Source organism: Urocampus carinirostris, chromosome 3 (genome assembly GCF_059441175.1).
Source record: "Urocampus carinirostris isolate Australia breed hairy pipefish chromosome 3, RoL_Ucar_1.0, whole genome shotgun sequence".
Classification (NCBI taxonomy): Eukaryota; Metazoa; Chordata; class Actinopteri; order Syngnathiformes; family Syngnathidae; genus Urocampus; species Urocampus carinirostris.
Genome location: NC_142351.1, coordinates 11,591 through 29,141, shown reverse-complemented (window position 1 = coordinate 29,141; position 17,551 = coordinate 11,591). Strand labels below are relative to the sequence as shown.

General features: G+C 42.2%; 2 protein-coding genes across 2 annotated transcripts; both read right to left on the bottom strand.

Moving 5' to 3' along the window:
• Window positions 1-1,729: 1,729 nt before the first annotated feature.
• LOC148368160 (uncharacterized) lies at window positions 1,730-6,272 on the bottom strand. Its single transcript, XM_088330256.1, has 2 exons — window positions 6,040-6,272; window positions 1,730-3,577 (listed from the first exon to the last, which is right to left on the bottom strand). The coding sequence occupies exons 1-2, from the start codon at window positions 6,158-6,160 to the stop codon at window positions 2,628-2,630; spliced, it is 1,071 nt and encodes a 356-aa protein (XP_088186382.1). The 5' UTR covers window positions 6,161-6,272; the 3' UTR covers window positions 1,730-2,627.
• A 3,139-nt stretch (window positions 6,273-9,411) lies between these two features.
• LOC148368159 (uncharacterized) lies at window positions 9,412-15,748 on the bottom strand. The gene is made up of 3 exons (XM_088329669.1): window positions 15,433-15,748; window positions 13,811-14,674; window positions 9,412-9,482 (listed from the first exon to the last, which is right to left on the bottom strand). Exons 1-3 carry the CDS (start codon window positions 15,746-15,748, stop codon window positions 9,412-9,414), a joined length of 1,251 nt encoding a protein of 416 aa, XP_088185795.1.
• Between the last annotated feature and the right edge of the window lie 1,803 nt (window positions 15,749-17,551).

Sequence of the window (17,551 nt, the reverse complement as noted above, 5' to 3'; positions counted from 1 at the left end):
TGGAAACGCCCAGTGACAGTTGGACACCACCTGATGACATCTTCTCCGGCTTGAAAGCTACAGTCACTTTTTTAGGAGACTGTTAAGAGTAGCACTATTTTTGTGTATGTTATAAATTGGTATATATATATATATATATATATATATATATATATATATATATACAGGGTTGGGTTAAGGTTACGTTAACTTGATTACTTTTAATTACTTTTGGATTACTCCAACATCAAATATGCTAATAAAAGAGAAAAGAAACTAAATATTAATAAAATGATGACTCCCAGCACGTGGTAAGCTTTCTCTCCTGGCTTTGATCTCTTTGAACTCCGGCAAAACTAACATCAAATGCGACAGAAACAAAATGAAAATAAATTCAAACAGCTTGCCAACCTCATTTTTGCCGTTCCGTGTGTTCCGTTACTCCCCAAGCCTGCACAAAATTTAGTCATTTGCTGAGTACCAATGTTGTAAGTCTTAGGTATGACCCGGCCGAGGCTTGAACCAGCGACCTCCCAGTCTCAGTGATATATATATATATAAATGTATATATATATATGTATATATATACAGGCAGCACGGCGGCGCAGTGGTTAGCGCGTGTGCGGTACAGTTCTGAGGTCGTGGGAACCTCCTGCATGGGTTCAAATCCAGCTCCCGGCCTTACTGTGCGGAGTTTGTATGTTCTCCCCGTGCTTGCGTGGGTTTCCTCCGGGCACTCCGGTTTCCTCCCACATTCCAAAGACATGCATTTCAGGTGGATCGGCCGGTCCAAATTGTGACTGAGCGAGTGAGTTGTCTGTCCCCGTGTGCCCTGCGAATGGCTGGCAACCAGTTCAGGTTGTCCCCTGCCCGATGATTGCTGGGACGGGCTCCAGCACCCCCGCGACCCAACAGAGGATGAGCGGTGCCGCTGATGAGATATATATATATATGTATGTATATGTGTGTGTTACAAATAAAAACTTTAGTTTTGTTGAAATTTCTGCTGAAATATGTTTGTATAGTTTGTGTATAAGTGTCCTGCAATGATGAGGCCAACATCGACACCTGCTCGTATGGGGTAAGCTTTAGTTTCGCCTCTGATTTTATGACCGGAAAGCGGATATTGTGAGCAGTCTCCAGCGCGCTGCTAACGGTAAGCCACCATCTTTTGGAGCATCGCAAAAGGTTTATTGATAACATTAAAAGTACAATTGACAAATCGGTTTGGATTGATTTTCCTTTTGTTTCTGTCGCCATTCATGTTAGTTTTGCCGTACGTTGTACTCAACCGAAATGCTCATTTCCCTCATAGATGTCCAAACCCAGCGGAGGTGCTAACCACATGGTGTGTGTATGTTGTGTCGCTCATTGCAGGTCAATTGTTCCCGTTTTTGTACTCATTATTGTAATATATCTATAAATGCATCGATAAAAAGGATGATGTTGGTTAAAATTCAGATTCAAAAATATGTCGAGTTGACTTCATTGTAAAAGTTAAAACCACTATACGATCACACATACCATATCAGCACTTATTACTACGTCTTTTTTTCGACATTTATGACATGCTCACATGCCCCTTATGTTTTTTTTGACGGACTACTCCCCTTACGTATTTTTAGGACCTTTTCGACATATTAACCCCTCGTGCGCAGATATTTTATCGTTTCAGTTTGGTCATTTTTTTAAACGCTGTTTTTTTGTGCGTGCTGTGCAGAAATAAACTTCAATCGATCAAAATAAGAGATTGGTATGGACATGTTTATGCGTTTTGTTCAACAAAACAATCAAACAAAATCACCAAATGCAACTGATGACAAAATTAGGTTTTAACAAAATATATTCCACAATAACACAAATGGTGAATTAATTATGGTTAAACAGCATTACCATCGAGAATTGTTTTAAAAACGAACATTTCATCCCCCCAAAAAAATCATATTTGAAAAAGCGATACATATTTTAAAAACTACTCTTTCATTCGAAACCCTTTTTTGAATTGAATATTGCCTCATTACAAACAAATTTGACATGAAACAGTAAAAAAAGAGACTAAAGTATCCATTTTCAAGGGAAGAGAAAGTGCTGCAGAAATACAGAGAACTAAATAAAGTCATAATGGTGACATGTTTTAGCTCAACACAACAGATGTTATTTATCATTTGCACATTGTTTAACGTATTTAAAGATTCAACCCCAAAAAAAAAACCTAATTCACTGACAACATTTTAAAAAGAGGGTTAACATTTCTTTTGTGGATAAATGATTTTGCTATACGTAAAATGAATTGTCTGCTGCCATCTTAATGGGATTGAGTAACAGCAATCTTGTACTTGAATGAATGAGCGCAACCTTATTTGGAACATGATAAAAACAAAAAGAAATGATGGATTATTGTGCGGGCTTTTCAAGGGTTAATCCTTGACCACAAACTGAGCAGGCATAAGGTTTCTCACCAGTGTGGGTTCTTGCAGGTATTTTTAGGCCCAGGCTCTCTGTGAATTTCAAAAAAGTCAACGTATTTAAAAACAAGAACACTAAAATAGGCTATGTTGAGATATATCTACGATGTCGAGTGTACACAAATGAATGAATTCAGCGGTATCCGATTTGTTTTAAATGCCATCGCAAAGCACGAGCTCATATCAAGCCGAGTGATGACTACTATTCACACCAGCACACTCGTGAACCTGAACATTGACTCGACAAGAGAATCTTTGACCGCAAACAGAGCAGGCAAAATCTTTTTCACCAGTATGGATTCTTGTGTGTCTTTTTAAGTTGACTCTTTTTGTGAATTTTTGACCACAGATTGAGCAGGTAAAGGGTTTTTCACCAGTGTGGGTTCTTAAGTGGCTTTTCAAATGTCCATTTTGGGTGAATTTCTGACCACAAACTGAGCAAGTGTAAGGTTTTTCACCAGTGTGGGTTCTTATGTGGCCTTTCAAATGTGCTTTTTGGCTAAATGTCTGACAACAAACTGAACAGGCAAATGGTTTTTCACCACTGTGGGTTCTTGTATGGCTTTCCAAATGTCCTTTTTGGCTGAATATTTTACCACAAACTGAGCAGGCAAAAGGTATTTCACCAGTGTGCGTTATAGAGTGTCTCTTTAAGCATAATTTCCAGGCGAATTTTTGACCACAAACTGAGCAGGTGAAAGGTTTCTCACCAGTGTGGACAATAATGTGAGACTTCAGGTGATGCTTGAGCCTAAAACTTTTTCCACACTGCGAACATTTGTGAACGTTAACACCCTCCGACTGTTTGTCGCCATCGTCGTGCGCAGAGTCAGACGAGTCGTCGTCATCGTCCGTCGTACCGGAGCTTATGCTCGGAGACACCTTCTCCTTGCTCTCTTCACGTCGATCTCTGGAGGTCAAACGCGCCACAGTCACAGGAAACTCTCTCGAGTCTTCCTCCTTTTTCATTTGATCGGGAACCAAATCCGCCTCCTCCTTTTTAATGTCAACCGTCTCGAAAAATTCCTCCTCCTTTTTAACGTCAGCTGTCTCCAAATACTCCTCTTCCTCCTTTTTGACGCCAAGCCACTTTGTCTTCTCTTGCCAAGGAAGAAGATTCTCTTGACTGATGTCTGCAAGACACAGGAACCACATGGGTTGGAAAAATCGCTACACATAAAAAAAAAAAAACTTTTTTTTAACAGCATGCACATTGCTACAAAAATCTATCGATCTATCCTGGTCATATCCCTGGAGAGGGGTGAGCGGCAGCAAGACAAACACATACAAACAAATCAAATCAATAAAAGGGAAAAAGTAGAAGGACCATGGCCAACCTAAAAGCCAAACACCCAAACAAGTTAAGCGCCCACGTTGTTCATGCTCTCGTCCCACCAGACGGGACGCCAGAAAGCGTCCGTGTCACTCTGGTCAGGGTGATGCAACACACTCTTCTGGTCAACAGCAGGGCCCGACAGCTTTGGCCAGTTTACCCCTGCCGCATCATACGGGTGCCCTGCCCGTCCCTTAGAACCCGTCTAAACATCCCACTATCCTTTTACAACACCTCTCCACTCATTCCCATCACCAACAAGAGCTCTAGCTTCTACTGTATTTCGGCCTCTTTCCCGCAGTGCACTCATAACATCTTCCATCCACGTCAATCGCGGCCTTCGTCTTGCTACGAAAATACTCGAGGGATTTCAGAGTCAAAAAATGATATTTGAATAACACAAGTTTTACATGGATATGGATATTTTAACCTTATTTTCCCTCTAAAAGCCTTTTATTCCCTGTTTCACCTGGAGTGCCAAGCGGATTGGCGTTTACACTATGTTGTTATCAATGACAATAAAGACAATTCAACAAAACCCCTCTCAATGTTTATATTTACAGAGAAGGCATGACCCAAGGTATAGCTGCACAGATAAATCATTGTGGTAATGTGGGCTGCAAAGAAAGGGCTTTCTTCTGATTTGGAGTCTACTGCCGGCACATTTCATACGGAATGCTGTTTGAAGAGGGGGCGGCAGTAGCTCAGGAGGTAGAGCGATCGTTTTAGGATTAAGGGATCCCAGTTCGAATCCCGGCTTGTCCGTGTTACATGTCGAAGTGTCCTCGGGTAAGACACTGAACCCCCAATAAGCAGGTTAGCGCCTTACATGGCTGCACAGATCACGGCCGCTATCGGGAAATGCGAAGCACAATGTAAAGCGCTTTGGGAAGTCATTGACCTGAAAAGCGCTAGAGAAATGCGGATCATTTCATGAAGAGCAAGATGTTGTGACACTTTTGAAGATGAAACGTCCAAACGAACGAAAAGCAAGATCGACAGACCGCTTTGCGATTTTCCATCTTCAAAACTCTCTTATTGCTTAAGATGACGTAACGGGAGGATTACAATTTCTTGAAAGAGTGGTTTTCAAATCAATTGGCTCAAAAAAATCCTGAAAGTATATGGAACATCATTCCCTTACATGGTTCTTTGCTTGTAACATAAATTCCATATATACTATTAAGGTTTCCCAGTTATTGCATCTTTACTCTTATCAAGAGGCAACTTTGACAATGACTTCAAACTATTTGGGTCACAAACATATCAAAACAAGCCAAAAGAAACATTTTTGAAGGAATCTTATCACTATAGCCCAATTCAATATTCACAAATGTCAGGTTGAAAAAATCTAGGTTACCACCTTTTCATGGAAAACAATACATTTTGTCCATGAACCTTTCCCATTCACACTAACCATACTTGGAGACATTATGCTATTTTTGTGTAACTTGTCTGTTTCACCTCTGGCGTGTTCATTAACGTTTCCTCGGAATTGGAATTGTTTGAAAAAATATCCAGGGAACAACATTCCCTTTAAGCTTCCACTGGTCTTAGCAATCACGCTATGTCCGTGGACATTAACGGAGAGCAACATCGATCCCAAGTGTGTTAACCGAATCATAATCAATCATGTACAAAACCTGACATCAAGTCACATTTTGCTTTCGGCAATGCTATAAACATTCAAAGGTCAACGCGTACTGTTGTAAAAGTAGCCTGTTGTAAATGTTTCTATCGAAGCTTAAAACACACTACTACACTATAGCATATGAATAACCTCTATTTTCTGTTGACAATATCGGTGTATTATTTGCCCTCGTGTAGGTCTTAGGTGAGGGGATGCTGTCATAATAGTCTGTAATCATAGTTTGCAATAGTCTTTGATCCGTGCAGCCCTTAGAGACTCTTTGTGATGAAGGGCCAAAGAAATAAACAGGACCTGACTAGATACAAGGAACGGTGTTGGCAAAACATAGTAACGCCATGATAAGTTTGAATTTACAAATGCATGTCCGACCCTTTAGACTAGTGAATGGAAAATGCAATTTATTTACTTTAAAAACAAAACGATATAACGCAATTCCGCTAGCTCGGAGCTTATAGTAGATGAGCATAGCTAGAAGTGACGTGAAACAAATGGAGTCCACCCCCTAGCAGTCGCATCAAGAATATCGAAAAGTAACAAGATATTTATAGTAAATTGACTCCATAAGTGGAAAATGAAATTCCAAAAATGTTATGAACGGTGAAGGGACCAACCTGCTCCTTTCAACGCAACTTGTAGCTGCTGGCTAATGCTAACTTGGTCCGGCCGTCGATCTTCTCGCTCGCTTCCTTCTTGAAGCTCCTCTTTGAAATGTCCTTTCCCTCTGGAGTACATTCTAATGGCGTTTGGAGCTCACCATTCAATCTTGAAAGCAGATGAGTGTTGTGTATGTAGTAGGGTTGGAGCCGGATTCAGAGACAGGCACGGACCGTACATTCATAGAGTGTTTACTTAACTTCTTCTTCGGTAGTTATCAAGCACAAGTACAAGGCTGCGCATTAGTATACAGCGACACCGCAGGAAGGGGAGTGTATTACACGACACCACACCTTGAGTGACCCGGAAGAAAGGGGTCTGGGCTTCACCCAGACAACTTCCGGTTGACAAAAGTGCTCGCCGAAGCTCCGTTTAGCTTTTTTTTCTGTATTATTTCCGTATATTTCTTGAAGCATCTTCTAAGGACAGCATACGGATTTTGCAAGTTTTGACATAGAATCGGAAAAGCACTGCAAATTACAATCGATCTACTCGTGTAGCGATCCTCTTTCATGCACGACACAAGGTTTCACAATCTCTGGGTTTATAGAGGGCTCCGAGCTCTGTGCTAAAAATAGTAACACGGCTTCGTGCCGCCATTTCGGAAGTCAATCGATCAAAGCGGTGATAGCGAGAGGAGCAAATATTGACTCGGTTTGTCTATTGATTTACTCAACGAGCTTCGTTTGTGTACGGATTTTGTCCATCGACACTATGGAAAACTGCGTGGAGAGTTTAGACAAGCAAACACGCGAGCGGTTCGCTGCAAAGTTGCATTTTATTGGACAATTGGATCCCTACAAAATTCAAAACAAGGACTTGGAAGTCTGATCCCGATTTGTTGCGTGTGTGACTTACATCGAACTTGTCTTATTTTCCACCCGAGTCCCTTTTGTGAACTGAAGGATTTTCAAAATGACAAAAGTATGGAAGCCTACGACAGATTTGTGTCCGGTTGGGTTCGGGATGTGTCTGTGCACACGAGCGAAGGTGACGAAAACAAGATTGTGAAAGGGAAAGTTCTACATTCTCAGAGTTTGTCTCAGCCAAGTTTACAACCATGGATCATTGTTGACAAGTCATCGTCGATTCTGTGTGAAGAATATTTTTTCAGAAATGTTACTCAAGAAGCAACACCTACTGTATTTAACCTAGCCATACTTGAATGGTGTCGACAGATGTACATAGGCTACACATGTCCCATAACCTTTTTAAAATGGATTTCTACATCATAACTAATTCAATTTACCTGTCAGAAAGTGGTCAGAACAAACACGAACACAGTCAAGCTTCGGCAAATCGGACCGGTTGATAGCTGCCAGCCACATTCGTCTTCGCCGTTGACTTTTCTCCTGAGCTTCAATCCCCTGATTGTAAACACACTTCGGAAGTCTAAAGAAGCCCTTCCCGCCCTTAACCCCTCGGCTACAACAGCCAACAATAACGCACGTATTCGGCATTATGATGTAGAATCCGACTTGTTCGCTGAACAATGACAATGAAGTGAAAAGCTTTGTTGACTTCCAAAATGCCCACCAGCAAATGCATTGTGGGTAATCTTAGGACCTCAAACCCCTCTATTGCCTGCATTCAGTAAACAAAACAATACAAAAGTCAGGGGCCTCTGTTCACGACTGCAATTATCTTCAGCGCTTACAAATTCACTTCAGCTACGGCAAGCAGACAACATGCGAGCACGTTAATAATGAAACTTCCATAATAACAATGAACATAACTTTCCCACGCACCTGCATTCAGTAAACAAAACAATACAAAAGTCAGGGGCATTTGTTCACGACTGCAATTATCTAAAATATTAAAGATACAAAAGAACGGGTCATCGCTCAACAGGCCGCACCTCGTGGCGTGGTTGCATCTAAACACGTTGCATCTTCATTTCAAGCTGTATTGCTTTACTTCTTATTTAGTGCTTTTTTTAATATACATCATTTAGAACAACTTATATATCTTTATATACAAAAATAATTTCGAAAGCAGCTCATATGTCTAGCAAAATATGCATTTTTTTTATCCAACTGATATTGGGCACCTCTTACCTTCAGCGCGATGCTATTTAGCTGAAGCTACGGCAAGCGCCGAAGCCCATAAAGTGCCAAACGGAAAAGACAGTCGCAGACGCCCGTGACTTAACAACTGAACGAGGTACCGGAATATTAACAGTAATACAACAAAAACACAGATTTTGTGGGAATTCAAAAAACACATTCAAAACAATTAAATTTCAACTCTGTTACACATCATTTTGTACAATACCAACAGAACTTTAAATTCGTATCTTAAACATACAGGGAGCCAATGCTGTTTATTGGGGTCATGTGATCAAACTTTCTTGTCTTAGTTAAAAGCCCCGCTGCAGCATTTTGTATCAGCTGCAGGCTCTTCATGCTAGACTTGGGGAGATCGGGAGTAGGGCTTGAATAATAATCTCAGCATCGGAATGGGACAGCAAAGAACTCATTTCTGCAACACTGCGAATGCGTGCTAATTGCTCTTGTGATGACAGGGTGTCTCTTTTCCACTGCACGCTTTCCGCTCGCCTGGCTTGGCCTCGGCACCGGGACTTAGTACTTTTTGGAGTCTCCTTTTCCATGTCAAAGAAAAATATTTCTAGGTCTCACGTCTTTTATGATCAGAATGAAGACAAAATAATATATGAGGTCGGTTAGACCAGCTCCGCCGGAAACGAGGCTTCGTATTTCCGGTCACGTGACGCTTCGCTCGGAGCGCATCTTCATTTGTCCCGCCCACTCATATTCAAACGCGAGCGTCCGAGCGGCGCCCGCCATTGCAGGTCACCCGAAAAGATGCAACATGAATATTTTTCCATTAGGCGATTCGTGAAGACCAGAAAAAAATCTCAACAAGACGACTTTTGGTGAGTTTGTTTGGAAACTCTTTCCCCTTTCGAGTGTGACGCACTTGAACGAACGATGTTGCTCGGAGAAACGGCGGATAACGTTTCAAACGCATGTGAGATTGACTTTTAATGTTCGTCGTCTCTGTAGATGACATTTTCTGTATTGTCGTCGTTTATTTTCTTTGTAAATGTGATCAATTTAACGTGGGGCGACACGTTGCCGCCATTTCAGGTCCCGCGGTCCGATAACGTTGCTCCTAGAAAAGAAAGGATAACATTAAACTCATGTGAGATTTACTTTAAATATTTGTCGTCTCTGTTTTGTATCGTCGTTGTATTTTTTTTTTCTTGCACATTGTTCAGTTTCGACGTTAATGCCAGTAGCTTGGCGCAACAGTTGGCCGCCATTTTAGGTTCCTCTTGTAAGTGGCTTGGGGCGCCATGTTGTTGCTCATAGGAGCAGGGCCGATTTGAGTTTTAGAGCTTTAGGGGTGCTGGGCACCCGGATCGAGGGTGGGCGACCTACGGCAAGACGAACACAAATGAATATTACAACAAATTCAACTCCAAAAATACTGCATATACAGTATAATAATTACACTGAGGAAATAGTCTTTTAATACTACTGTAAAAACACTACTATGAAATAAAAGTACGGTAATACGATAAAAACACAACTGCAGATATCATATCAAAATACGACAACAATAATACCAAAACAACTACAGTGTTACTGCGGATGTACTATAAGAGTTCTACGATAGAAAATACTACGAAATATGACAACAGAAATGATGCAAAAAGACTTGTACATGAATATTACAACAGAAGTCCTACAACAATGCTACAGAAGGAAATTGTGTTATAATACTCGTGTAAAACACGACTAAATATTACAAAATGGGGCGGCAGTAGCTCAGGAGGTAGAGCGATCGTTTTAGGATTGAGGGATCCCAGTTCGAATCCCGGCTTGTCCGTGTTACATGCCGAAGTGTCCTTGGGTAAGACACTGATACCCCTATACCCCCAATAAGCAGGTTAGCGCCTTACATGGCTGCACAGATCACGGCCGCTATTGGGAAATGTGAAGCACAATGTAAAGCGCTTTGGGAAGTCATTGACTTGAAAAGCGCTATATAAATGCAGATCATTTCATTTCATACAAAATAAAACTACAGTACTGCACTACGCAGAAATATTACAAAAGGACTACCGCAGAAGTATTAAAGGAATGCTTTTTTGAATACTGCATTGCACGCTTTATGAAAGAATACCTCAAACTTTTGATAACAATTATTTCAGAACAACTCAAGAGAGACCTAAAACTACCTCCCTCGACCCGGACTCCTTGGAGCCAACGAGGGACATCGCCTGATCACTTCCACAACAAGGTGGCGCTACTCTAGGTAGGAATTGGATTATTTCTTTCCTCCTGGCTGTGGATTGCACAACACATGCTCGTGGATTGTCTAAGGTGGAGGGCATTGGATTTTTTTTTTTGGGGGGTGGGCTTCGGACTAGCGCTTGAAATACTTGGAGAATGTTCGAATGTTAATGTTGTGTTTTCATGGCTGGATTTTTTTAAGTAGAATTTTTGTTGTAACGGTGGTGTTTTTGTAGTATTATTGTAGTTGTATTTTTGTAAGGTTTCTATCGTCATTTATCAGCATACCTAAGTAACGCGAAAATGATGATATGGCGCGCCCTGATGGTCATTCTTGGTAAGTGTAATGTGGTTTTATTTGTACTGGATATGGCTCTGTTGCTAGGGTTAAGTTTTTTGGTTGTGGTTGGGGGGATAAGTTTAAGGTTATGGTTTAGGGATTTGGGTTAGGGTTTAAGGGTTAGGGTTATTCTGTATTTGTGACTGGTGTCGCTTTAGCTCCCTCTTGTGGTCACATGAAATAATGCAGGGATGTGATTTTTCCGCTAATTCGCGGAATTCCGCTTTTTTTATCTCCAAAAATAAAATTTTAAAATTTCCGGTGTTTTAATTGGTAAAAAAAAACGATTTCGTCTCGACAGCATGCCATTTGAGTGTTTCCGTAACTGAAATGAAACGTACTTGCGATTGGTTGAAGTCTCGTGTTGACCAATAAACGCGCTTGTTATAGGAGTGTGCCATTGTTCATTTCTCACACGTTTTTGCCGGGTGTTTAAAGAAAGGGTTAGGGTTAGGGTTAGGGTTAGGGTTAGGGTTAGGGTTAGGGTTAGGTTTTTAGGTTTTTGAAACAATATTGCTTTCCCAAGGTCCCCCAAAAAAAATTCTTCTGGGGGTCCCCGGGAAACCAATTTTTTAGCACTCGCCATACAGGAAAATATAGCGTTTTTTTGTGTGTCTTACCTGCGTTCGTTTAGTCCATTGGGGTTAGGGGTTAGAGGGTTAGGGTTAGAAGGTTAGGGTTAGAGGGTTAGAGTTAGAGGGTTAGGGTTAGGGTTAGAGGGTTAGAGTTAGAGGGTTAGGGTTAGGGTTAGAGGGTTAGGGTTAGAGGGTTAGGGTTAGAGGGTTAGGGTTAGGGTTAGAGTTAGAGGGTTAGGGTTAGGGTTAGGAAGCAATCTTACTTTCTCAAGGTCCCCCCAAAAAATTTTTTTGGAAGGTCCTTGGGAAACTAAGTTTCTGCACTCGCCATCCAGGATAGGGTTAGGGTTAGGGTTAGGGTTAGGGTTAGGGTTAGGTTTTTGAAACAATATTGCTTTCCCAAGGTCCCCCCAAAAAAATTCTTCTGGGGGTCCTTGGGAAACCAATTTTTTAGCACTCGCCATACAGGAAAATATAGCGTTTTTTTTGTGTGTCTTACCTGCGTTCGTTTAGTCCGTTAGGGTTAGGGGTTAGGGGTTAGGGGTTAGGGTTTAGAGGGTTAGGGTTAGAGGGTTAGGGTTAGAGGGTTAGGGTTAGAGGGTTAGGGTTAGAGTTAGAGTAGGGTTAGGGTTAGGTTAGGGTTAGGGTTAGGGTTAGGTTTTTGAAACAATATTGCTTTCCCAAGGTCCCCCAAAAAAAATTCTTCTGGGGGTCCTTGGGAAACCAATTTTTTAGCACTCGCCATACAGGAAAATATAGCGTTTTTTTTGTGTGTCTTACCTGCGTTCGTTTAGTCCATTAGGAAAGAGAGTGTTTAGTTTTTTTATCCAGTCTTTTTCTGCTAAGCGTCTTTCTTTTTGTGTCCAATTGCTATTTGTTTGAAGGCCCGATATTTCTAAAGCTTGTATCCCATGATGAATGAAGTGTGCAACAAGATGTGTATTAATTTGTCTAAGGTTCCTAATGTTGTAAATGTGTTGTGCTAGTCTACATCTGATAGAGGGTTAGGGTTAGGGTTAGGGTTAGGGTTAGGGTTAGGGTTAGGGTTAGGGTTAGGGTTAGGGTTAGGGTTAGGGTTAGGGTTAGGGTTAGGGTTAGGGTTAGGGTTAGGGTTAGGGTTAGGGTTAGGGTTAGGGTTAGGGTTAGGGTTAGGGTTAGGGTTAGGGTTAGGGTTAGGGTTAGGGTTAGGGTTAGGGTTAGGGTTAGGGTTAGGGTTAGGGTTAGGGTTAGGGTTAGGGTTAGGGTTAGGGTTAGGGTTAGGGTTAGGGTTAGGGTTAGGGTTAGGGTTAGGGTTAGGGTTAGGGTTAGGGTTAGGGTTAGGGTTAGGGTTAGGGTTAGGGTTAGGGTTAGGGTTAGGGTTAGGGTTAGGGTTAGGGTTAGGGTTAGGGTTAGGGTTAGGGTTAGGGTTAGGGTTAGGGTTAGGGTTAGGGTTAGGGTTAGGGTTAGGGTTAGGGTTAGGGTTAGGTTTTTGAAACAATATTGCTTTCCCAAGGTCCCCCAAAAAAAATTTTTCTGGGGGTCCTTGGGAAACCAATTTTTTAGCACTCGCCATACAGGAAAATATAGCGTTTTTTTGTGTGTCTTACCTGCGTTCGTTTAGTCCATTAGGGTTAGGGGTTAGGGGTTAGGGTTAGAGGGTTAGGGTTAGAGGGTTAGGGTTAGAGGGTTAGGGTTAGAGGGTTAGGGTTAGAGGGTTAGGGTTAGAGGGTTAGGGTTAGAGGGTTAGGGTTAGAGGGTTAGGGTTAGAGTTAGAGGGTTAGGGTTAGAGTTAGAGGGTTAGGGTTAGGGTTAGAAAGTTAGGGTTAGGGTTAGGTTTTTGAAACAATATTGCTTTCCCAAGGTCCCCCAAAATAAATTTTTTCTGGGGGTCCCCGGGAAACCAATTTTTTAGCACTCGCCATACAGGAAAATATAGTGTTTTTTTGTGTGTCTTACCTGCGTTCGTTTAGTCCATTAGGAAAGAGAGTGTTTAGTTTTTTTATCCAGTCTTTTTCTGCTAAGCGTCTTTCTTTTTGTGTCCAATTGCTATTTGTTTGAAGGCCCGATATTTCTAAAGCTTGTATCCCATGATGAATGAAGTGTGCAACAAGATGTGTATTAATTTGTCTAAGGTTCCTAATGTTGTAAATGTGTTGTGCTAGTCTACATCTGATAGAATTTCCTGTCTCTCCTACATATTTAATGTCACAGTGTTTACATTTTATGACATAAATACAGTTTTCTGTGGTAGGAGTGATTCTTTGTTTAATCAGGTAGTTTGTTTTTGTAATGGTGTTCCTAACTGTGGTGGCTTGTTTGTAAAATGTGGGCGCCTGTGTTTGTATTGTGTTAATTTCAGGTAGTTTGCTTTTTACTAAGTAATCTTTGAGGTTTTTGTTCCTTTTAAAGGCTGGGATGATTTTGTAGTCTTGAATTATGTCTGTGTTCTGTAGTGTCTGATTGATATTTTGTCTAATTTTTCTATTAGCAATTTGGCTAAATTCTGAGTACGTGGTAATTAGCGGAATGATTTTCTGCGTGTCTCGTAGCCCTGTGGTTAAAAATGTTTTACGGACTTGTCTGAGGAAGGACCTTGAGTATCCTCTTGGTCGCAGTGCCTTGAAAAGGGTTTGGGTGGCCTTTTCAAAGTCCGTACGTTGCGAGCAGATTCTGTGGAATCTGAGCAACTGTGATTTTATTAAGCCTCTGTAGGTGTGCTTTGGATGAAGGCTGTTTTTGTGTAAGAGTGCATGTGTGTCTGTGTCTTTAAAGAAGACCTTTGTGTCTAAAGTTTGTGTTTGAGTGAATGAGGGTCCCTTATAAGTAGTTGTGTCTAGAAAATCTATTTGGTGGTCATTTGTGGAGTGTTTGACCGTAATTGTACTATGGTGTGTGTTGAGCATTTCTATGAAAATTTGAAATTCTTCTTTGCTATGTGTCCACGTTCCCCAAATGTCATCTAAGTACCTAAAATAATTGGTGGGTAGTTTGTCGCATTTTTCAAAAGCTGTTTCCTCCCAATGCGCCATGTAAATGTCAGCATAGGCAGGTGCAAACTTTTTACCCATGGCTGTGCCACTGATCTGTAAGTAGAATTCCTTGTTGAATTCAAAGTCGTTCCTAGTGAGGTTAATTTCTAAGAGTTGTATTAGTACTGTGTCTGGGCGTTTGTCGTCCGGGTATTTTTCCATCCAGCGCTTTACTGCTGTTAACCCTGCGACCGTGTTTATGTTTGTGTAGAGGCTATCTATGTCTATGGTAAATAAGATTGTTTCCTGCGTTATTTTAATCTGTTTTATTTTGTTTACGAAATCATATGTATCTTTAATGTAGCTATTATGTTTTGTGGCTAGTGGAGTGAGAAAGTGGTCTATGTATTCGGCGATCCTGTAGGATTCGCTGCCACAGTCTGAGACGATAGGTCTTCCTGTCGGCACTTCATACGGAATAGTCCACGTTAGTGGTGATTTGTGTATTTTAGGTAGCAGGTAAAATCTACGGGGTCTGGCTTCCTCTTCCCCTATTAGGTAGCGTTTTTGTTTTTTAGTTATATATTCATTTTCTAGAAGTGTTTGTAGGATATCTTCTATTTTCTGGGCTGTTTCTGGGTATATTGGTTTTGTTAATTTCTTATAATGTGACGTATTGTTTAATTGTCTGTGTGCTTCATATATATATTGTGTTCTGTCTAGGATAACTATTGCACTACCCTTGTCTGCTGGTTTAATAACTATCTGTTTGTTGTTAGCTAATTGAAAGAGGGCTTCACATTCTCCTCTGCTAAGGTTATCCTTGTCTCTGTGGGACTGCGGGTTAAGTGTGTCAATTAGGCTTTGATTATCGTTAATTATTTGTGTTATTATGTTAGGGATTTGATTGTTGCTCGGTTCCCAATTAGACTTTGGTATGAAATGTCTTTGTTCTAAATCTTCTGACCTGTTGAAAAAGGCTGCTAATTTAAGCTTTCGGTGGAATTCGTGTAGTTCCCCTCTCAAAATCTCCTTTTGTCTCTTTCGGACGTCCACAGTGGGGACGAACGATAAGCCCTTCTCGAGTACACTAATCTGGTTTTCTGTAGGTGTGAAATTCTGAGCTAGTAGAATGATGTTCTTATACCCCTCCCTATTTGGGTTCGTGGGGATGTCTAGTTTAAATTGTGAAACCAGTGTTCCAACATCTTGTCCGCTGTCTCACCTGTCCAGTGGATCCCGTCTTCGGTGGTGTGGAAGTCGCGCTCCGGGAGTTTTGGGAGGAATGGCATGTTTCTCGAGATGTGGTCATTGATTTCCTCCAGGTTGTTTTTATGGAGGTCTTCTAGTCGCTGTGAGTAGTTGATCAGCGGTATCCAGATTTCAGCTGCTGGGAAGGTGGCTTTGGTATTTTTCACCATCATTTGGAGTTGTTTGACAGCTGTCTTCTTGGGCTGTTGTTCCCTGTTGTTTACTCCAACGGACAAGATGACCCTTTGTACCTTGTAATTCCGTGGAGTTTTCTCTAGAAGATGTGCCATGTGGTAAAAAGTTGCCCCGGGATAGCTGGGTTAGGGTTAGGGTTAGGGTTAGGGTTAGGGTTAGGGTTAGGGTTAGGGTTAGGGTTAGGGTTAGGGTTAGGGTTAGGGTTAGGGTTAGGGTTAGGGTTAGGGTTAGGGTTAGGGTTAGGGTTAGGGTTAGGGTTAGGGTTAGGGTTAGGGTTAGGGTTAGGGTTAGGGTTAGGGTTAGGGTTAGGGTTAGGGTTAGGGTTAGGGTTAGGGTTAGGGTTAGGGTTAGGGTTAGGGTTAGGGTTAGGGTTAGGGTTAGGGTTAGGGTTAGGGTTAGGGTTAGGGTTAGGGTTAGGGTTAGGGTTAGGGTTAGGGTTAGGGTTAGGGTTAGGGTTAGGGTTAGGGTTAGGGTTAGGGTTAGGGTTAGGGTTAGGGTTAGGGTTAGGGTTAGGGTTAGGGTTAGGGTTAGGGTTAGGGTTAGGGTTAGGGTTAGGGTTAGGGTTAGGGTTAGGGTTAGGGTTAGGGTTAGGGTTAGGGTTAGGGTTAGGGTTAGGGTTAGGGTTAGGGTTAGGGTTAGGGTTAGGGTTAGGGTTAGGGTTAGGGTTAGGGTTAGGGTTAGGGTTAGGGTTAGGGTTAGGGTTAGGGTTAGGGTTAGGGTTAGGGTTAGGGTTAGGGTTAGGGTTAGGGTTAGGGTTAGGGTTAGGGTTAGGGTTAGGGTTAGGGTTAGGGTTAGGGTTAGGGTTAGGGTTAGGGTTAGGGTTAGGGTTAGGGTTAGGGTTAGGGTTAGGGTTAGGGTTAGGGTTAGGGTTAGGGTTAGGGTTAGGGTTAGGGTTAGGGTTAGGGTTAGGGTTAGGGTTAGGGTTAGGGTTAGGGTTAGGGTTAGGGTTAGGGTTAGGGTTAGGGTTAGGGTTAGGGTTAGGGTTAGGGTTAGGGTTAGGGTTAGGGTTAGGGTTAGGGTTAGGGTTAGGGTTAGGGTTAGGGTTAGGGTTAGGGTTAGGGTTAGGGTTAGGGTTAGGGTTAGGGTTAGGGTTAGGGTTAGGGTTAGGGTTAGGGTTAGGGTTAGGGTTAGGGTTAGGGTTAGGGTTAGGGTTAGGGTTAGGGTTAGGGTTAGGGTTAGGGTTAGGGTTAGGGTTAGGGTTAGGGTTAGGGTTAGGGTTAGGGTTAGGGTTAGGGTTAGGGTTAGGGTTAGGGTTAGGGTTAGGGTTAGGGTTAGGGTTAGGGTTAGGGTTAGGGTTAGGGTTAGGGTTAGGGTTAGGGTTAGGGTTAGGGTTAGGGTTAGGGTTAGGGTTAGGGTTAGGGTTAGGGTTAGGGTTAGGGTTAGGGTTAGGGTTAGGGTTAGGGTTAGGGTTAGGGTTAGGGTTAGGGTTAGGGTTAGGGTTAGGGTTAGGGTTAGGGTTAGGGTTAGGGTTAGGGTTAGGGTTAGGGTTAGGGTTAGGGTTAGGGTTAGGGTTAGGGTTAGGGTTAGGGTTAGGGTTAGGGTTAGGGTTAGGGTTAGGGTTAGGGTTAGGGTTAGGGTTAGGGTTAGGGTTAGGGTTAGGGTTAGGGTTAGGGTTAGGGTTAGGGTTAGGGTTAGGGTTAGGGTTAGGGTTAGGGTTAGGGTTAGGGTTAGGGTTAGGGTTAGGGTTAGGGTTAGGGTTAGGGTTAGGGTTAGGGTTAGGGTTAGGGTTAGGGTTAGGGTTAGGGTTAGGGTTAGGGTTAGGGTTAGGGTTAGGGTTAGGGTTAGGGTTAGGGTTAGGGTTAGGGTTAGGGTTAGGGTTAGGGTTAGGGTTAGGGTTAGGGTTAGGGTTAGGGTTAGGGTTAGGGTTAGGGTTAGGGTTAGGGTTAGGGTTAGGGTTA